At 54.1% G+C, this 21192-nt stretch overlaps 2 protein-coding genes across 3 annotated transcripts in view; both read left to right on the forward strand.

Annotated features, from left to right (window-relative positions):
• Positions 1-8127, forward strand: part of Miga2 (mitoguardin 2) — a 29710-nt gene extending 21583 nt beyond the window's left edge. For both annotated transcript variants that reach the window (XM_057755164.1, XM_057755165.1), the window contains 5 exons: positions 2594-2692; positions 2909-3043; positions 4549-4602; positions 5156-5272; positions 5491-8127. In XM_057755164.1, the coding sequence (XP_057611147.1) occupies positions 2594-2692; positions 2909-3043; positions 4549-4602; positions 5156-5272; positions 5491-5697 (612 nt within the window). In that variant the 3' untranslated portion in view covers positions 5698-8127. The remainder of the gene's footprint in view (positions 1-2593; positions 2693-2908; positions 3044-4548; positions 4603-5155; positions 5273-5490) is intronic.
• Positions 8128-12402: 4275 nt separating this feature from the next.
• On the forward strand, positions 12403-20269 carry Dolpp1 (dolichyldiphosphatase 1). Its single transcript, XM_057755148.1, has 8 exons — positions 12403-12564; positions 15697-15797; positions 15996-16080; positions 16177-16276; positions 16375-16473; positions 16902-17030; positions 17385-17474; positions 18880-20269. Exons 1-8 carry the CDS (start codon positions 12489-12491, stop codon positions 18914-18916), a joined length of 717 nt encoding a protein of 238 aa, XP_057611131.1. The 5' UTR covers positions 12403-12488; the 3' UTR covers positions 18917-20269.
• The last annotated feature ends 923 nt before the right edge of the window (positions 20270-21192 follow it).

Below are 21192 nucleotides of genomic sequence, written 5' to 3' on the forward strand. Positions count from 1 at the left end.
GCTGTCTTGAAAAACAAAACAAAATAATAAAAATAAAAAACCAGCCGGGCGGTGGTGGCACACGCCTTTAATCCCAGCACTCGGGAGGCAGAGGCAGGCGGATCTCTGTGAGTTCGAGGCCAGCCTGGTCTACAAAGGGAGTTCCAGGACAGGCTCCAAAGCTACAGAGAAACCCTGTCTCAAAAAACCAAAAAAATAAAAAAATAAAAAATAAAAAAAATAAAAAAATAAAAAACCAACGAAAGAAATGCATACTGCAGAAAGTCCCCGCATCTGTCCAAGGTGACCCTTGCTGAAGTCCCAGATCTGCTCTGTGGATGTTCTGACTGCGGGTGCCATTGCCCACCTCACCAGCTGTGCCCCGCCAGCATCATGCAGTTTTTACTTAGTGACGTCACGGGGTATCTCTTCCTGTTCCACTCTAACTTGCTGGTGTGGGAATTACTGCCTGCAAAGCCCTCCAGCTTGTGGGCAGGCATCTTGGTGGCATCTGCTGTTGTTCAGGTGTTGATGGCTGCATTCATCCCCACACAGACTCCATGGGGACCTGTGAGGTCTCTCTCAGGCCCTGGCAGGACTTCCAAAGGCTCTCACTGCTCCCTGTTGTCAGCAGAAGAGTTTGTGTGCTCAGTCTTGGCTGGTACTGGGCTTCTGTAACCTTAACCTTTGCCACTCTGTCCACTGCTCCACGGCTCTTTGCTTACGGGAGAGATTGCACGGCTCTCCATATTTATCACCCGCTTGTGCTTTTGTCGGATTGGAGCAAGTCTCTTGAGAGAGAGGGTCTTGTGTAACAGGCTGGCTCTGTGGCTGAGGATGACCTTGAACTCCTGATCCTCCTGCCTCCTCCCAAGTGGTACAGTCAATCACAAGCATGCACAACCATGCCCAGCTTCTTTTAAATTTTTGTTTTGTGTACATGAGTCTGGGGGCCTGTGCACTACACCTGTTGCATGTGGAGGACGGCGGACCGCTTGTGGGAATTGGCTCTCTTCTGTATGGGTTCAGGACTGAACTCTAGGTGTCAGCACGTGGTAGGTGCCTTTGCCACTGCAGAATCATGCTGGCTCTCTCTTACTCATGCCAATGCTCCTGCCTCAGCGTCCTGGGGCTCTGCTGGAGCGAAGCTGTTATAGGCTGTCCTCTTAGTCCTTGCTCTCCTGATCTAGACCCTGCGACCACACTTGTCTCCCACCGCTCCAGACGTGTGGAGACCAGGCTCTGCCTGCTTTGGACCTTCCTCTGTGCTGCCCCTGTGCATAGCACATCTTCCTTGATTACTTTTTTTTTTCGAGGCAGGGTTTCTCTGTGGCTTTGGAGCCTGTCCTGGAACTAGCTCTGTAGACCAGGCTGGTCTTGAACTCACAGAGATCCTCCTTCCTCTGCCTCCCGAGTGCTGGGATTAAAGGCATGCGCCACCATCGCCCGGCTCCTTTATTACTCTTTATTTAGACAGTTATGAAGTCCATATAGAAGAGAGTATGGGAAGTGTGTATGATATATAATGGCAAAGAAAATGAACCCGGAGGGTTCTCAACTCTGGCCTTCTCACCCTGCATCCTACATAGGATGCCCCTTGTCCTTCCCACCATGCAGTGAAGCCCCCAGGGGCCAGGATTATAAGCCTGGCATGGGTGTGTGTGCAGTTGAACCCCTGACATTGAAGGCTCTGATGGGTGCTGTGTTTGCCTTAGCCAGGCGACTGTCCCCAGTGCCTGCAATCTGCCCCCAAGTGAGCTCCAGGCTGCTCTTTCTTCTGTCTCTCCAGCAGCCGTCAGCTCTGTCACAGTCTTCGAGTAGCAGATGAGGAAACTGAGACTGGAGAGGGAGAGGAGGTGTTCCAGGCCCCCAAGCAAGTGAAGTGTAGAGCCATGCCCTGTAGTCACGAATGCCGGGTCCAGCCTATGCCTTAGTTGGCTCTCCTTGGCCTCCCAGGAATAGGAGGGGGAACAGAAAACCAGTGGCCTAGGGCCCGGCTGTTCTGAGCAGGCCTCTGCTGCCTCTGCCCCAGTCAGTCTTCGGCTTTGTTTTCCACTACAAAAGGCCCTGCGCCCCAGCACAGGCGCTCTCAGAGCCCTGTCTGCAGTTGTAGCATCGGCCATTTTGTAACCTTGCCGCCTTTGGCCAAGACTTGGGTCTTTCTCTTTCCATTTGTAAGTGAATGTATCCTGTGTCAGCCACCGTCCATGCTAAGCAAGCCTGTGCTACTGAGCCCTATGCCCTGGCTCTGCAATAGTCTGCTCCAGTGCTCAGGGAGTGCTTCTGTGCCAGGGGCTGGCCTATGGTTCCCACCCCTGAAAACCGCACCTCCCGGGCCTCTCCAAGGACAGGTCATGTAATGGAGCTGTGCCTGGCTCCCAGAAGGCCACAGGTGTTTAGTCATGAGCCAAACAGACATGGCTGGGTGCTCTGGTGTGGATTCTGCCCCAGACACACCCTGGTTGTCGGAAGGTTCAGGCAAAAGACGCCTCCTCCTTGGAGTAAGGCCCAGCCCTGCTGGCACATTCTGTCCACAGCCCAGCCTGCCTGTGAATCTTACCCTGCTGGGTCTCAGGGCCTCTCCCCCAACCAGAACTGGCTGTGCTTCTCACAGAGTCCCAAAGGCTTCCTGGAGAGCTATGAGGAGATGCTGAGCTACGCCCTGCGGCCTGAGACCTGGGCCACCACCCGACTGGAGCTGGAGGGCCGAGGGGTGAGTTGGCTCGTGTCAAGCTTCTCGGGTCCTACAGAACTGAGATCCTTTTGGTGGGAGCTTGTGCCCAGCTCTACATGTATACTAAGCAGCTGAGGTGGCTCACCACTGCACACACACAGCCTGGGTTCCAGCCATTTCCTCACGCGTGCTGCACAGCCCCCACAGCCACAGCTGTCTGCGCAGCAGCTCTAGACCCAGCATCCCCTCTTGCAGGTGGCATGCATGAGCTTCTTTGACATTGTGCTGGACTTCATCCTCATGGATGCTTTCGAGGACTTGGAGAACCCCCCATCTTCGGTGCTCGCTGTCCTGCGGAACCGCTGGCTGTCCGACAGCTTCAAGGAAACGGTGGGCCACTGTCCCTTTCCTATGTGTTCATGGCACATAACTTGGGTACTAGTCTCTTGTTCCTGGAGTTCATTTATCTTCCAACTCCAGGGCCAGTCCCTGTTCACTGAGATCTGGGGTGACAGACTCAGGGCATTCCAGAGTTTCCTGATGTCCTGGTCTGGCAGAAGTGCACATTTCCCTTTGCATTGTACTTCATGTGGTTCAGACTCTTACCCTGGGTTGACATCTTTGTTTTTTTTTTTTTTGTTTTTTTTTTTGTTTTTTTTTTTTTTATTTTTTCGAGACAGGGTTTCTCTGTGGCTTTGGAGCCTGTCCTGGAACTAGCTCTTGTAGACCAGGCTGGACTCGAACTCACAGAGATCTGCCTGCCTCTGCCTTCCGAGTGCTGGGATTAAAGGCGTGCGCCACCATCGCCCGGCCTGGGTTGACATCTTAGTGCATCACCTTAGTTTAAAATAGAAGTAATCCCCCTCCCCCAACACCTCTACCCCCCAAACAAACAATCAAAAATCAAACTAGCCAGGCAGTGGTGGTGCACACCTTTAATCCCAGTATTTGGGAGGTGGAGGCAGGCATATCTCTGAGTTTGAGGCCAGCCTGGTTTATAGAACTATTTCCAGGACTGCCAGGCTATGTAGTGAGACCTTGGCTTGAAAAATCAAAACCAAGGGCTGGAGAGATGACTCAGAGGTTAAGAGCACTGACTGTTCTTCCAGAAGTCCTGAGTTCAAGTCCCAGCAACCATGTGGTGGCTCACAGCCACCTGTAATAGGATCTGATGCCCCCTTCTAGGATGCAGGCACACACGCAGACAGAGCACTCATACATAAAATATAAGCAAAGTTTTTAAGAAAAGAGAAAAAAACAAAACCAAAGAAAAAACCCAAGGCTGCCAGTGATAACTCTAGTAACATTGTGGTGCTGCTGCCCATGACTGATCTCCAAGCAGGCCATTTATAGATGCTCATAGTGGCTCCCCACAGCCAGCAGGTGAGGTGGGCAGGGTTTCGCAGAGGAGGGAATAGCCTGGGAAGCCTCAGCACCTAACTGCAGTTCCGAAGCGGTAAGTGTTGGAGCCTAGATTCAAAACTAGGTGTATGGGGCTAAAGAGATAGCTCTGTAGGGAGGAGTGTTGGCTGCTCTTGAAAAGAACCCAGGTTTGTTTCATGATGCTTACATGGTCACTCACAACCACCTGTAACTCCATTTCTGAGGGATCCAGCATCCCCTGGCCTGGGGACTCTGTAGGCTCCTGGATACACACAGTGCACAAACTCACACAGGTACACTCACAGAGTGAAAACTAGGCATGTTGTCAAATTTAGGGTATAAACACACACATATAAAGTGATAAGTCATCTGTTGTCAAACTTAGGGTAAAGGAAAGGCAAGGTCCAGGCATGGTTGAGTGTGAGTGAGTTGTGGGAAGGGCTCGTCCTGGGCCAGGACAGGGCTGTGGGTGAAAGTGCTCTAACTCTAGACTGGGCTCTTACCTCTTACAGGCCTTGGCCACTGCGTGCTGGTCTGTCCTGAAAGCCAAGAGGAGGCTCCTGATGGTGAGTGATTAGTGAGACCCCTTGGGAATGCTGCTGAGTCCTAAGCGGCCAGGACTCCCCGACTAGAAGGGATAGGTGCAGCCGAGCCCCCCACTCCTCACCAACCACCCATCCTGCAACTGTACCCCGCTTGGCCAAGTGCCCCAGAAGGCATGTAGCTCTACCTTGTCTCTTCCCTTGGGAGCAGCCGTCATATCCCAGGACTGAGCAGAGGAGGACACTGGCAGGGGTGGGGGGTGCACATGAGTGGCCAGTGCCCACAGGAGTCAGGGAGCAGGCAGATGGCATCTGCACCCTGGATGGAGTAGCTGATTGGTCCCCGTGGCTACCAGGTTCTACTGCCCAGTCAGCACCAGTTACCATGGCTAGTGCTTTCTTTCGGGAGACTTGGCCCATTAAGGCCTGCATGGGGCAGCTCTCAGAAATGTCTGCTAGCCCTTTCTGTAGATCTGAAAACCAGGGCTATACAGGACCCCCGCTTACCTAGGGTCAGCTAACCAGGACCCAGGGCCTTTAAATGATCCTTGATCCCCAACCCTGCCACTCACCATAGGTGCCTGATGGCTTCATCTCCCATTTCTACTCCGTATCGGAGCATGTCAGTCCTGTGCTGGCATTTGGCTTCCTCGGACCCAAGCCCCAGCTCGCGGAAGTCTGTGCTTTCTTCAAGGTACATGACCACAACCCCTGCTTCCCTGCTCCTGATACAGGCACCCTCGGTGCCAGAAGAGGGGTGGGGCGCTGGACTGTTCTAGTTGAGGATGTAGGAGCCCCAGGAAGGCAGGGCCTGAGACCGGGAGGGTGGGCTGGGGCTTCGTCACTGAGAAAGGACTTTGTAGGACGTAGAAAATGTCACAGGACCAGGCCCAACACCAGTCTCTACCGCAGCACCAGATTGTGCAGTACCTGAGGGATATGTTCGACCTGGACAACGTGCGCTACACATCGGTGCCAGCCCTAGCAGACGACATCCTGCAGTTATCCCGACGCCGCAGCGAGATCCTGTTGGGCTACCTGGGGGCGCCAGTGGCTAGTAGCACTGGGCTGAACGGGCCGGTACCTCAAGAGAATGGGCCCCTGGAAGAGTTGCAGTAATGGGGACACAGCCTGAGGGGAGAGGTGGCTGCTTGAGCCTCATTCACAAGGGTGATGGGAGAGAAAAGGCTGCCCTTCCCTTCCTTCGGGTTGGCATCCAAGGGTTAGGGTGGCCAAGGGCCATTGTCCCTGAGCCTGCTATACCTGCTCATCTGGGAATCCCAACACCTGGAGGACAAATTTCCATGGAGAGGAACCACTAGGAGCCTATCCAGATGCCCTTGGGGTTGCCTGGGCAGCAGGGGCAGGCCAGGGACAGCAAGGTGTGACAAGGGGAAGACTTGAGAAGAAGGTGTAGAGATATGGACCACAGAGCCCCAGTACCCTCCGGGCTGCAGACAGAGGGCAAGGAGGTGTCGGTGAGGGATAAGACATGAGGGCTATGTGGTGACAGTCACAGGGTCCTGGAGTAGGAGCCAGCACCAAGGCTTCTGGTCGGGATGGAAAGCCCCGTCTGGGCCATCCAGAGGTGAGCTCGCCCCACCCATGCTCCCTTCAGAAACCCAGGCACCAACCCAGGACCCTGTCCTCCCACATTCCCATGCCCTGCCAAAGACTCAGTTTTTATCCCACCTCTGCCACCATCAAAGATGGAGGAGGTGGGACTGGGCACATCCCACCTCCCTGTGAGCCTGGAACTCCCTGGGCAGTGCTAGGCTCCAGCTGAGGGCTCTAAGCAGAGCTCACAAAGGCTTACCATCTGCTGCTCTAGAAGTGAGGGCCTGGGAACCATGGCAGGGAGGGCAGGGTCAGCCCCCCCAACAAGAAGCGGACTCAGCATTTTGCCTTTAACTCCATGCACACGGACTTTGGGGCTGCCCAGCAGCATAGCGCCCACCTCAGGGCTGCTGCCACCCAGGGCCCTGCAGACAGCTCTGCAAGCATTGTCATGGCAGCTGCAGGGGTCCTGGGAGCCCTCTCCTTTATCCCGAGCTGGGAAATTTTTATTTATTGCCTTAACACTTTATTTGGATGCTCTGCTCCTTTCAGGCTGTGAGACCTACAGGGGACGAGACTCCTGGTCTGGTCTGGGGTTGAGCATGGGCTCCTGGGACCCAGTCCCTCCCAGGGTCGGGAGGACACAGTGAGGAGAGGGTGGGAGGGTGACCGAGGCCCTGTGCTCAGGAGCAGCCCTCCCTCTGCGCTCAGTCTGACATTCCGTTCATTTGCACTTACTGAGCTGTGAGTGAGCCCTGGCCCAGGCCCACCCTTATTTGCCCCTGAACCTCACAGCGGTGGCATTTTCATCTGTCCTTGTTCACGTGTCCCGCACTGCCCTCCAGCACTCGATCTGTCAACTTCTAAACCCCATGAAGAGCGTGTGCAATGACTGTGCGTCAGATAAATGACAGAAACGGCCTCTCCTGCGTCTTGCTGGGTGTAGGGCCGGGCTGGGGTGGAGCAGTGACTGGAGAGCTGCCCTTTGGTGCGGTAATTGTGATGTGGGCTGTGAACACTCTTGCAGCCATGTGACAGCATGACAGGGTCTCTGGGTCCCCAAGATGGCAAGGTACAGATGTGAGGTAGGTGGCCTGCACTTCTGCATTGCACCCAGCCAGGGGTTGAGAAGTTGGCCCAGGTGACCACAGCCCATCAGATCTTCACGTGTCTTCATGGGCATCTGTCTGAGGGTGACTGTAGCTGTGAGGAAGCACCATGACCAAAAGTAGTGAGGGCGGGAACCTGGAGGCAGGAGCTGATGCAGGGACCATTGGTGAATACTCTAGATGCTCCTTATAGGCTTGCTCAGCCTGCCTTTGTATGGAACCAAGAACTACCAGCCCGGGGATGGCCCCACCAACAATGGGCTGGGCCCTTCAAGCCCATCAATCACTAAGAAAATGCCCTAACGGCTCACCTACAGCTCCATCTTATGGAGGCGTTTTCTCAGCTGAGCTCCCTCCTCTCTGATGACTGCAGCTTGTGTCAAGTTGACAAAACCCGCCAATAGGTGATGAACGCTCATGCTTTTAATCCTAGCACTCAGGCAGATGCAGGAGGATCTCTATGGGTTTGAGGCCAGCCTGGTCTACACAGTAAGTTCAGGCCAGCCAGGGCTACACAGTGAGACCCTGTAAGGGCTAGGGACTGGGCGTGGACTAGATGGCTCAAGCAGGTCAAGTGCTAGCAGTGGGCGTTCAGTCCCCAGCACCCGGAAAAGGCAGGCACCGTGGCAGCATAATTGTAACGGGGGTAGAGACGGGAGGATCCTTAGGGCCTTGAAGACCAGCCAGTTTAGCTGAATCACAAATTTGGGTTCAGTGAGCAATCCTGCATTAAAACAAGTCAAGATTGATGATAAAGGAAGACATTCGGAGCCGGGCAGTGGTGGCGCACGCCTTTAATCCCAGCACTCGAGGCAGAGGCAGGTGTATCTCTGTGAGTTCAAGACCAGCCTGGTCTACGAGAGGTAGTTCCAGGACAGGCTCCAAAAACTACGGGGAAACCCTGTCTCGAAAAATAAAAAAAAAAAAGACATTTGGTATTGACCTTTGGCCTCATCTGTACAACGTACACACGGGGAACTTAGGGTCTCTGTACAGAAGTTAGTTAGTTGGTTTTCCTTTTTCTCTCTCTCTCTCTTTTTTTTTTTTTTTTTTTTTAGGCAGGATCTATGTAGCCCTGAATGTTCTAGTCCTTGCTATGTAGACCAGGTTGATCTTGAACTCAGGGAGATCTGCTTGGCTCTGCATCTGAAGGGGTGTGTGTGGCAGAGCACCTGTCCAGCATTCACAGAATCCTGAATTCAATCCCCAGCACTGCACCAGTGTATTGTTCAAAACCAACAAAGTACACTGCAAAACCAACACCTTTAGCTGGCATCAACATTCCTCTACATTCGCTTTCTGTTTCCTCTCTGGGATATATAGAGCAAGCTTCAGGCATGAACTTCTTTCATAAGCACTTCAGCCAGCAGATCTTTAAGGCAATGTTCCTGTAAGAGTGTTAGCGTCACAGTTGTCCCTAAAGCCCAGCAATTCTGTTGTGCCCGCACTGGCGCCCTGGCATGGCTTGACTCTAGCCTTATTTGAAAATGATGTGGGTCTGGTCGCACAGTTTGCAATCCTGGGGATCAGAAGGGCAAAACCATCTCTGGCTACACAGAGTTCAAGGCCAGCCTGAGCTTCAAGAGACCCTGTCTCAAAAAGGGACAGGTGAAGTGTGCACACACTTAGAATCCTAGCACTCAGGTAGAGATGAGGACAATCAGGAGTCCAAGGTCACCCTGGGCTACAGAATTGTAGGCTTGTCTGGCTCTACATGAGACCCTCTCTCAAAAGGGAGAAGCAGAACAGGGCAGGGGATGTGGCTCGGCTGGTGGAATCGAGCACGCAGGAAGCCTGGGTTCAGTCTCGATAGAGCCACCTAAGCTGGGTATGGTGGCACACATCTGTGAGGTCGGCTGTGGAGGTGGGAACAGGAGGGTCACAAGGACAAGGTTGTCCTTAGCACCATAGCTCTTGTAGACCAGGCTGGTCTCGAACTCACAGAGATCCGCCCGCCTCTGCCTCCCAAGTGCTGGGATTAAAGGCGTGCGCCACCACCGCCCGGCTATCTGGGGGATTCTTACACAATTATGTTTAGCTTCTGAAACACAATGACCTATATCCATCTGGTTTCTGGAACTTTCTGTAAGAATGTCATATATGCTCATATATATGGCTGATTTTGCATTCTGACTCCTCCAGCGTTAGCTTCCCAGGTGAAGGGATTATGAGTGTATACCACAAGGACTAGCATCAAAGTCATATTCACACACAAGTTGGTTTTCAGTTTGTATTTTTTTCCTTCTATTTTTGATGCGGATTCTCATGTATCCCAAGACCTCACTATGTGGCCTGAGAATGACCTTGAACTCCCAGTCCTCCTGCCTCCTGGGATTACAGGATACTCCATCTGACCCATCCTTTCTTTTCTGAGACAAAGTCTCATTCTGTAGATCAAGTCTTTGGACCTTTCTATGCAGCATGGCCTGGAATTCCATCCTCCTTCCTCTGCCTCTCAGGCACTATACTTTTAGGACAAGTCAACCAGTTAAGTACTTTCATAAAGAATTAGCAAAAGGCTGGAGAGATGGCTCAGAGGAATAGAGCACTGGCTGCTCTTCCAGAGGTCCTGAGTTCAATTCCCAGCAACCACATGGTGGCTCACAACCATCTGTAATAAGATCTGGTGCCCTCTTCTGTACTACAGGATACATGAAGGAAGAAACCTATATACATAATAAAAATCTTAAAAAAAAAAAAAAAGAGAGAAAAAAAAAAAAGAATTAGCAAAAGTGGGGGCTGGAGAGATGGCTCAGAGGGTAAGAACACTGGCTGTTCTTTCAGAGGTCCTGAGTTCCCAGTAACCACATGGTGGCTCACAAACATCTCTAGTGGGATCTGGTGCCCTCTTCTGGTGTGTAGGAATATACTGTATACATAATACATAAATAAATTCTTAAAAAAATTAGCAAAAGCAGGCTGGGTGTGGTGGCACACACCTTTAGCTTCAACACTTGGGAGGCAGAGGCAGGCAGGTCTCCGAGTTCAAGATCAGCCTACATATCATCTACATAATGAGTTCGAGTTCCAGGCCAGCCAAGATTACATAGTAAGACCCTGCCTTTAAAAAAAAAAGGAAGAGAGCCGGACAATGGTGGCGCACGCCTTTAATCCCAGCACTCAGGAGGCAGAGGCAGGCGGATCTCTGTGAGTTCGAGACCAGCCTGGTCTACAGAGCTAGTTCCAGGACAGGCTCCAAAGCCACAGAGAAACCCTGTCTCGAAAAACAAAAACAAAAAACAAAAAACAAAAAACAAAAAAGGAAGAAAAAAAAAGGAAGAAAAAAAAGCAAAGCAACTTACCTAGAGTTCCCTATCTTCAGCACCATGCCGGCCTTCAGCGCCTCAGTGGTCCAGCTCACCTCCCCCAGCATCCTGGTTCTTCTGCACAGCCAGGCTGGGCCACAAGACAGTGATATGTGCTCTCTTCTGCCAGAAACTCACCCCATAACTCCCACACTTCTTCAGTTCCTCACTCGTCACTTCCTCAGGACCAGAGGCTCTCCGTGTGTGTTAGGGACTTTGCCTCTGTGGGCCTGTGGAGGAGGGGCTAGGCAGCCTGATCGCCTAAGGCTGCCGTGTCTCAGAGAACTATTCTAGGAAGCCCGTGGCCATTCTTCACACCTCTTTCTATCAGAGGCTAAAAATGGCAGCGCCTGAGAGAGCTAAGGGCAGGTGACAAAGAGGTGAGGCCAGCTGACCCAGACAAGTTCAGGCTGGGCTGTGGAGGTGGAGGGTAAGCTGAAACAGCTGGGGGCAGGGGTTTCCTGATCTCAGGCTGGATTCTGGGTCCCCAGCAGGTCCCCAGCCTACTCAGACTAACCTCGGGCCTGGCTTCTGCAGTCTGCCAAACTACACCACTCTAGCGAATGACCGCTTTGCTCTATTCCCATTCCACCTCCCAAGTACCATCTTATTCACTGAATATGTTTTCTAGGTCATCTATCAGGTACTATGATGTTTATCAAATACGCGACAGGTCTGTCTGGGTTAGGTCAGGGTTTGGATGTATGTTGCCTATTTTTTTCAGGTGGAGTTACAATCACTTGTATCAGATCTACTGGGTTGACCCAGGCCCCAGACAGATCCAGGAACCTGCCTTTTTATTGTACGTGCTGAGATGCTCAGGTCAGGGAACCATTGTCTTCTGGCAGAAACAGACAAGGAAATAATTACCGTGTCGTGTAATGCAGCCAGAGATGAGGCAGGCAAAGCCGGTTCAACTGTAGGAGAGCAATGGAGACCCCCTCTGGTTTTTTGTGGGCAGCCCACAGTGGTCTCGAATTCACAGAGATCTGGCTTCTCTTAACCTTGGGAACCTGTAAGTATGAACAGACTGAGCCAAGAAATGGGGCAGGAATGTGTGTGCCCATCCTAGGCAGAGGAACGGCATAGGTAAACGCCTGGAGACAGAATAACTGGCCTAGACTGTGGGTGGGAGGTGTGGCTGCTTCCTCAAGAATGTTTTGGGAAAACAGAGACGGGTACATGGAACATCTGGACTTACTAAAAATATTCCCAAGTGGCCTTACTTACTACATAGCGTAATTGATGGAACCAGTAGCATTCCATCTAAGACGCCTCGCATGTGCTCGTCTCAGGAGTTAACAAAAAGGCTCCTTTGCAGACCTGTGCCTCCTGTATGTCAGTTAAAGGCAAAAAAAAAAAAAAATTCGCTCTAGGTCTTTTGCCTCAATTTACGTTTATGGGCTGGGATGGTGAGGGAAACAATGCTAAGAGAAGCCTGGGCTTCACAGTGACTCACTTTTGTTTTCAAAATGGGTCGATTCAGACCCGGTGGTGCTGAGGCTCCTTTTCTACCGGGATCAGGGTTGCGCGAAGCCTTTACTCTGGGAACAGGTGCCAGCAGAACCAAAGCTCCCACCAAAGCACAACACGCCCCCCGAGATAGCGCCTGATTGGCTAGTCCTGTGCACACTCCGACCCAGGCTTACCTTTTGATTGGCTGTTCTGCACTCTGTCCTGCGATGGACCCCTCCGTCCTCCTGATTGGCTAGATAACTACCTGCGCTCGCCCAGGATTGGACACTGGCAAAGCTGCGAGGGTCCCCGCTCTCTGATTCGCCGCGCGGCCCAGCCTCACGGCCTGCACCCTGAATGGCTGCGCCACTACCTGCACTCGGCCTCGGATTGGGTGCGTGGCGCCTCCCCGGCGTGATAGGTCAGGACCACCGCCCCCCTTGCTCCCCATTGGTTGCTCGGCCAAGCCCGGTCTCCGGGTAAGATGGCAGCGGACGGACAGTGCTCGCTCCCCGCTTCATGGCTGCCGGTGACCCTCACCCACGTCGAATACCCTGCAGGTAAGAAGCGGCCCCGGGCCCGAGGACGATCTCCGGGAGCCGGCGCCTCAGCCCGGGGCGCTCTGGGCCGCGTGGGCCGGCCTGGGGGCGCAGGAGGACCGCGATGGGAACTGTCAAACAGCGAGCCATGGAGGGGTTCGGCCGGCGCGCGCGCCGCGCAGGCGCAGTGAAGCAGCGATGAGCTGGGCGAAATTGTGAGCGCCTGGCTTGTGCACTCTGCGGCTGCGCAGCCAAGTCGCTCTCCGGGGTCCCGGGGTGCTAGTGGACTGTCCTGGGCCAGAGGTCTGGGTGGGGCGGGCAAGGATCTGGTCCTGGATCTTGTCCCTTGTGCCCCGCCCTCTCCTGAGCCAGAGAGGCCGCACTCCTGCTCGGGCGTGCAGGGAGTTGCCAGTTTCCTTCACTGTGCTGAGGGCTGCTTGCTGGAGAAAGCTCGCTGGTTCAGGGAGCCTACAAAACTAGGCCAGGTTTGGGAGGGTTTTTGGCGCCACGCCCTGAGCAGCGGGGCAGAGGCTAGCCACCCAGGGGCCACAGAGCCCCCGGAGCTTGACTTGTCTGAGCTTCCATCCGACACGCCTCTGGGAGTGCCCGCCTCTCTGGTGGGAAGGTCCATTAGCCACGGTTCTGAAGTTCCGGCTCTGTAGAGTGGTACGGAGCTTAGGCCTTGGCTGAGACGTTTCCCTCGGGGGGTGGAGGCACCACCACTCAGATCACCTCATCTTCTAAGTGGCTCAAGAACTGTGTCTCCTTTCTGTAATGCCGTGTGCCTCAATGAGCACAGACCTGAGAGGTGCTGGCACAGGGCCTAGCCTGTTCGCTGTGGCGAGCACTCAGCAAATTACCTGTAGTTGCTATCTAGCTTGGTAGCACCCTCCCTGGGTAGATGTTGGTTGCTGAGCTGCTGGGGGCCCCTTGCTGACCTCTGACTCGGGGAAAGGAGAGCACAGGGCCACAAGCAGGGAGAACTTTGGCTCTGGGTGTGCTGGCTATACTTAAGGTGTGGCAGTTTCACCCAGGGTCAGACCTGTTCATCCATCCATCCATCCACTCATTCATTCATTCTGCATCACCTCGCATCTCCCAAGGGGTAGGCCTTGAGCTGGCTCTGGTTTTGGAATGGCGAAGGCCTTGCACTCTTGCTCTGTGGAAAGTCTCTCCTCCAGAGGAGGGAAACCAGGCCTGGAGAAGGGGAGAGACTTGGTTGAGGCCTCCACACCTTCCTGACTTTCCCTCCCTGGCTTCAGAGTAGCTTCTTGGAGGGCTCATGACCTTACAGGTGAGAAGGCAGCTGCCACTGAGAACACCATGACATGTGCAGGCCTTGTGTGATGCCCGTGGTTGAGCCTGGCACATCTGGTGAAGTCCAGCCTCTGGACACCCCCGGGAACCCCTGCTCTACGTACCCACCCCTCTATATACTGAACACACTCCCTTTACCTGTTTAACGTGGTGTCTGATCCTCGTGGGATGTCATACATTGCTCCACTCAGAGGATAGTGGGGTGCAGATACGTGGTCACTACCCTCATGAGACCTGAAGTGTAAGCATGCAGAGAGAGGCACCCACCCCACAGCTACCGATCCTAACTAGTGGCTCATGAGCCTTGGCCCAGTCGCAGGCCTGCCTCAGGCTGAGGGCTTTGTGGGGTCTGGGGCTGTGCTGGGTCTTCGCTTGGTTTGTTGAGTTCCCCTAGGCCGAAGCCCAGGTGGAGGAGCCCCATGTGTGCATTGGTGCAGAAGTAGGACAGCACAGTGCGCTCGGGGACCTGGAGTTCCGTCCTACAACTGGAGCAGAGGCTGGGGGGAAGTGGGCCAGGACTGTGCAGAGCCCGGTAGGTGGGGCCTAAGAAAACGCTTCCCGAGGACAGGGGAAGGGTGACCAGGGTCCCTAGCAGTGGGTACAGGGAGCCTGAAGGTCTTGCTTGCTGTAAGGCAACCTGAGGATTTAGTCAGAGGTTCAGGGGCCCTCGCATGCCCTGTTCTCATGGCCCAGCCATTACCATTTGAGTTGTGAGTGTCAGAACCTCAGGCCTGGGGAGACATGGGCTCAGAGAAGGGTGGGCACTCACTCAGTATTCCCTAGTGGGACCATGGCAACATGAGCCTTTGAACCTGGGTTACTGGCCAACTCTAAGTCAGGTAAGGAATATGTGCATCTATCTCTTAAGGCCTGGAATCTTCTCTCTGCCCTCCGTGGGAACCTGCCTGCTTGTATAAGGCCAGGCTGCTGCTATGGGCCATTTCCCATACTGGGTTCCCCCAGCCTCTGTGAGCCCCACTGTGGGAGTGCCCTGTGCGACAGAGACCATGCTAGGCATTTTTACACCACTTCTTCACAGCTGTGGGGAAGATGCCACCCCCGCCCCCCACACAGGAGAGACTGTGGTGGTCTAGGGAGGTAAAGTCCTTACCTGAGTTCCTGCAGGCAGCTCAGGCTGCTACAGGAAGTGAACGATGGTTCCTTAGTCAGCCACTTTGTCTCCATGGTGAGTGGCCTTTGGAGCCTTGCCTGTGAGCAAGGGACCATGACTGTAATCTTAGCATCAGCCTCTGTCTCTCAGAGAGGCCAGTGGTCCTCACCTGGTCCATCCAGTCTTTAGCGGGAGTGGAAAAACCAATGTCTTACTGCGGCAAGGCTCTGAGAATCTGCTGACTTTGTGGGTGGCCACTTTGAGCTGGCTCCACTGGAGTGGCTCTCTCTGTATCTGGTGTCTGGAAGAGCACAGACTTTTCCAGAAGACCCAGCCCCACCTGCAGCCCAGACATGTACAGCATGTCGGACCTTGGGGTTCAGACTCCCCCTCTGACAGAGTGATGTGTACGGTCTCTAGACCAGGCCAGAGACTGGGGTTCATCCAGGTTCCATCTCTCTCAGGTTATGCTGCTTGAGCAAGGCACATAGCCATGCTGAGACTTAGTTCCTTCTGTAAGATGGGGGCAAAGAGGCACCTTCTCAAAACTCATGGCGTGTGGGCTTTCCTGGTTGGTGATACACCCCTTCCATCAACTAGGTATCCATGGCTGTGGCCCTGCACTCTGGGACCTCCTCTTTTGTTTAGGCCCTGCTGACTTTCAGAGAACTGGCCCTTCTTCTGATATCCATGTCCTGTCTCATCCTGTTCCTCTGTCCCTACAGGTGATCTCTTTGGCCACATCCTTGCCTACCTGAGCCTCAGCCCTGTCTTTGTTATTGTTGGTTTTTTGACCCTCATCATATTCAAGCGGGAGCTACACACGGTGAGTTCCGGCCCCACCCTCTTTCAGTCTTTTTGCCCAGAACCCTCTTTTGGTCTGCAAAGGCTATAGGGTCTCCTAGTTGGGTCCAGATTGTTTACTCATGGTTTGAACTGTCCAGTCAGAGGCCGTGATCATGGGGATTGGGTGGCAGCCAGAAGGTATGCAGAGGCCCAACTGAGTGCCCATTTTTCCCAGCAGATTTCATTCCTCGGGGGCCTGGGACTCAATGAAGGTGTCAACTGGTTGATCAAACACGTCATCCAGGAGCCTCGGCCCTGTGGAGGTAGGGCTGGGAGTTCGAGGGCCCAGGGCTTCATGTTGGACATTATGAGGAAGCCCATGTCCTCCCATGATGCCCTGTTCTTTTCTTCTCCCCCAGGCCCACACACGGCAGTGGGCACTAAGTACGGGATGCCCTCCAGCCATTCCCAGTTTATGTGGTTCTTCTCTGTCTATTCCTTCCTGTTCCTGTATTTAAGGTGAGCTTCTTGCCCCACCCCCACCCCTGCCCAGGGGCTGTTGGGAGGCCCTTGTTCACGCTGTGGGCTGAGACTCTCTGATGTACCTCTTTTTCCAGAATGCACCAGACAAATAACGCCAGGTTCTTGGACTTGCTGTGGAGGCACCTGCTCTCCCTGGGGCTCCTCACTGCCGCCTTTCTTGTCTCCTATAGCAGGTATGAAGGGAGGAGCCCCATCCTGCAGCCTGCCCACTGGGGTCCTGCTAGGATCTTGGTCTCTTTTGAACAGTCTCTGTGGGCCCCTGGGCCCAGAGGCTCCAGCTGCCCTGTCTAACAGCAGGGTAAGCCCAGGATTGCAACAGCAGCTTCTTGTATTAGCCATTTGTCCTCAGCTTCCTGGTGGGGCAGGGGTAAGAGGGGTGCACCCTTATAGACAGGCTCCAGTTTAAGAACTGGCCGGGAAGGAGGCAGGTCTGGAGATGTATGAGCTGCTCCTATGTCCCTGCTGCCCTCTGAAGTGCCTCTTCCATTTGAGTCTTCACATCTGCACACCCAGGGGCCGAGGAACTGGCCCTTGAGCAGGAGTATTGTGCAAGCCCATCCCTGGTTGGTTCTCATGAATTTCCCTTCTGGCCTTGTCACAGGGTCTACCTGCTGTACCACACCTGGAGCCAGGTACTCTATGGGGGTATTGCTGGAAGCCTCATGGCCATCGCTTGGTTCATCTTCACCCAAGAAGTCCTCACCCCACTGTTCCCCAGGATAGCAGCCTGGTAACCAATTCCCCATCCCTTCCCAGCACCTTGTCCCTGCCCCTCCTGCAGGTGTGACCGTCTTTGGAGAGCCTGGTGTGCGGGATGGCCCAGTGCCTGGACCGCTGGTGGCATGAGGCTGTAACACCCACTCTCCTGCTGTTGCCTGCCCCGGGGGCTTCTGGGCCTCTCAGGCTCAGCAGCCAGAGTGCCATCTTCTGTCCTTGTTTCTGCACTTAGAGACTCAGGAGGCAGCAAGAGTCTCATGGAGCAGTAGAGGAGGCTGGAGGGCTCCAGGAACTGTTGGGATATCTGGCTTGGTGGTAGGCTCATGCCCTCACCATGGCCCTGGCTTTTGGGTATCTGTCTCTCCAGGCCCATCTCCGAGTTTTTACTCATCCGGGACACGAGCCTCATTCCCAATGTGCTCTGGTTTGAGTACACAGTAACCAGGGCAGAAGCCAGGTGAGTTCAGGGGACAGCAGTCACTCCACACTGTCCTCCATTTGGAAGGTTCCTCCAAAGCTAGATACTTGCTTCCATTCTGACCCAGAATTCCTCTATGCTCCATTTTTTTTTTTCAAATGGAAAAAGTGAGGCCCAGAGAGGAGGTAGCCACTTGCCTGGGCTCTGTCTGTGAGTGGGTGGGGAGCTGGTTACACTGGCCCAATGTGAGCGTTCATCCTCCACAGCACAGATACAGAGCTGGGCCTCGGGGTTTTCAGGGCACACAAGTGTGGCCATCCTAGAACTCTTCAGCTCTGTTATCTGGGTAGGCTGGGGTACACTGGGCTATCTGGAAGCTGAGCACAAGTCAGGGCAAAGCTGCACTTCGGTGTCTCCTGACTCATACTCTTCCCCAGTCTGGGGTGGAGTTCAAGGGTGGAGGCCAGCCACTCCCTAAACTCTGAGCAGAGCTGAGGCAGGTCAGGCTCCGGAGGATGCCACTGGGCAGTGCGGGCAGTGTGGGTGTCTGGCAGCTAGGAGAAGTGTTAGGACATCAAGGTCCGCATTATCCTAATGAGCTTGAGGGCAAAGCCTGGGATCCATGAGGAAAGGGGATTTGAGGGTTAGGGCAGGGCAATCCCATTAGTGACAGAAAGGCCCCAGATGCCTCACACTCAGCTCCCCACCTGGCTCCAGAATAGCCAGCCCTGCCCGGCCCTGCTCAGCCTGCTGCCACCTGCCTTCATCCTCTGCTCCCCCTGGTACCTGCTCAGTGTCAGGCTGTGTGCAGGGGCTGAGCACAGTGAGACAGCCATGTTTCCACCCTCCTGGGGGTCAAAGCAGCAGGGATCCGTGAGGATGGAAGGGCTGGGGCCACATCACAGCAGGGCCCTGTAGGCCACAGTTAACTTTCTAGTTGTGCAGGTACCTTACCTGAGCACTGTTAGTTCTGAGCCTCAGCTAGCCCCTCCAGAGCACAGCGGTGATTCTTCCTGTGTCCCTCCAAGTAGATGCTTCCTCCCAGGCAGCCCCCTTGAGTATACCTTCCTCTGCTTGCATACCTACCTCCGGAAGAGTATATCACCTTTTTGTAGCTGCTTTGGGGGTAGCAGCAGAACTCCCCACAAATAGACAGACCCAGACAAGTATCACTGACCTTTCTCGTCTTGACCCAGCCCTGTCTTGCCATCCCCTTACTCAATTCCTGAGTTCCAAACCTGGGCCATCATGATACAGCCCAGCCTAATGCTGGCCCTCTTCAGGTTCCAGCCCATGGCAGGAGCTGATTGCCCTGGCCCTGGCCAGAGTGGGTATGGTTGGGCATTGACCTGTCTCGTTGAGACTGAGCAGGGAGGGAGAATATCTGTGGGGCTTGCCACTCAATACCAGGCATCCCCACATCTAAGCCAGCCCCATTTTGCAGGAACAGACAACGCAAGCTGGGAACAAAATTGCAGTGACTGGTGGGTGTTGCTGGGTCAAGCCGCCGAATCTGGCCTGTACCATGCCTTGCATGATGGATGGACATGATGATGGACGGAGGGGTGAAGCAGAGAACTCTACAGACCCAAGTCACCAAGTGGAGCCTTTTTCTTTCTTACTTTAATTTTAATGGACATGGTGGACCAAAGGGCTGAGTCGGGCCCTCAGCGAGGACCCTGGGAGGGCCTGCTCCCTGTGGGTCACATGGCCAGAGACCCTGGCTCTGCTGCTGTTCGCTCCTGACTGGGTGGAAAGTGCTCTTGGCATGGGCCCTGGGTTGGATAGAGCACGGGGGCTCGGGCCTCTGGTCTTGAGACCAGGAACTCCAGGTGGTGGAGTGCACACTATTTATTTTTTGGGATTATGGAGTCTGGGCTGAAGAGGATGCTCTGCGGTGGCTGCCCTGTGTACAAAGGGGCCCAGGTCAGCTCCCAGGCCGTGCCCTGAGCCACAGGTTGGACAACCTGCCTCCTGTTGGACCTGAGTGGGGCCCTGGGGCCTGGAACCCATGAGTGAGCATCCCCTGCTCTCCCTGCCACCATTGCCATTCCGGAACCTTGTCAGTGTTTCCTTGTCTGGGGGCAGGGCCCAGAGTGAGCACCCGTCTGTCGGCTGCTGTCATTGTGTTCTTCCCTATATCAACCCAACATCACAAGGGCTTTCTCTGGTCCTCTATCCCCAAGACAGTAATCCCTTCCCGACAAAAGAGCCTGCACATATGGGTAAGTACACCCAAGCGTTTACAGCTCCTTTTGTCTGGCCATCCAGTAGCATCTGTCTTCATTCCCACTTGAACAAAACAGGAACCAGGAGCTAGGATTCTGGCAGTGTTGCCGTGCTGACACCCTCCCCCATCAGCTGCCCTGTGTGCTCTGGATTTCTGCCTGCCCTGGAGGCTAGAAACCTGTGTGGGTTGACCCTGGAAGCTGCCTGGGTGTGGGCTCTCTGATCCCCACCTGCCCAGCTGCAAGGGGTCCCTCTTCGGGCCTCTCTCTGAGTTGCCCTGCCACGGTTGTGGAGATGCTTCCAGAACTGAAGCAGCCCCTGGGGACTGTGTTTGACACCCCCCCCCCTTTTCTTTGTGGAGGTTCCTAACCTGCTGCTGAAGCACAAGTTTTTGGTGCTTTCCTTTCGTGTTTGTTAAAGGCTGTGTCCAAGCCCCTCGAGATGCCAGGGCCAGGGCTGGTTTCTAGGGAGGTAGGTCAGTCACGTTCCCTCTTCTTCCCCTAGGATTTTTATTTTTTACTTTTTGCCTGAGACAAGCCAAGTGTGAGGTGGTTTAAGAAAATAAATGAAATTGTTTACTATTGTTTTAAAATAAAATCTGAAACTCTGGAAACTGAGTACACATTAACTGAGCTCATGGAGTGGGGCTGGGACAGCTGGGGCACGGGTGGCCCTCTGGGACAGGGATGTGGTAAGGCCCTGAAGCCATAAGCATTTCCAGGATACTCAATCCCCTCTAGCCCCGAAAGTGAGGGTTTGAATGGCCTCAATATCTGCCACAGGGGCTTGGTGCCTCTGGTGCCTATGCCACCGCAGTCTGTCACCCAGAATAATCATGGCTGTGCTCCCGTCAGACGCCCTCCCTGCCTGGTAGAGGCTAGCCCTGGCCAGGTGTTCCTCCACAGAACAGTTCTGAGGACTGGGGAGTATCTGCCCTTCACAGCGGTTCCACGGTCAGCATCGCTTGTGCTGTCTGCTTCAGTGTGTACAGGTGGCCAGACACCTTGCAGGACCGAGTGAGCACAGGCTGTCCTGAAGCAGGTGGTTTCCTTTCCTGGCAGGTTATGCCAAGGTGCACAGCCGCACCTTCTGGGTGAGGGGGTATGGGAGGTCACCATGGTCCTCACATAGTGGAGGAGGGTAGAATCTTAACAATTAGGACTTCTGACTAGTAGTGATCCCAGGAAAAAGGATGTATCTTGGACCTGAAATTGTTGTCACAGTCTTTAAGTTACAGTGAGCCCTGCCTGGGCTTCAGCTTTTCTCTGGGGCCACACCCTGAGAGCTCCTTTCTGCACACCTGCTGCCCTGGAACAGCTCATGGGTGTGGTGTGGGACTGGGCTGAGCCATTAGCTCCTCTGAGCAGGTTTCATTGGAAAACTGGTCCATGCCACAGGTCAGGTGACACACACAAGTCAGGCCATGAAACACTTTTTTTTTTTTTTGGTTTTTCGAGACAGGGTTTCTCTGTGGTTTTGGAGCCTGTCCTGGAACTCCCTTTGTAGACCAGGCTGGTCTTGAACTCAC

Source organism: Chionomys nivalis, chromosome 22 (assembly GCF_950005125.1).
Source record: "Chionomys nivalis chromosome 22, mChiNiv1.1, whole genome shotgun sequence".
NCBI classification, from domain to species: Eukaryota; Metazoa; Chordata; class Mammalia; order Rodentia; family Cricetidae; genus Chionomys; species Chionomys nivalis.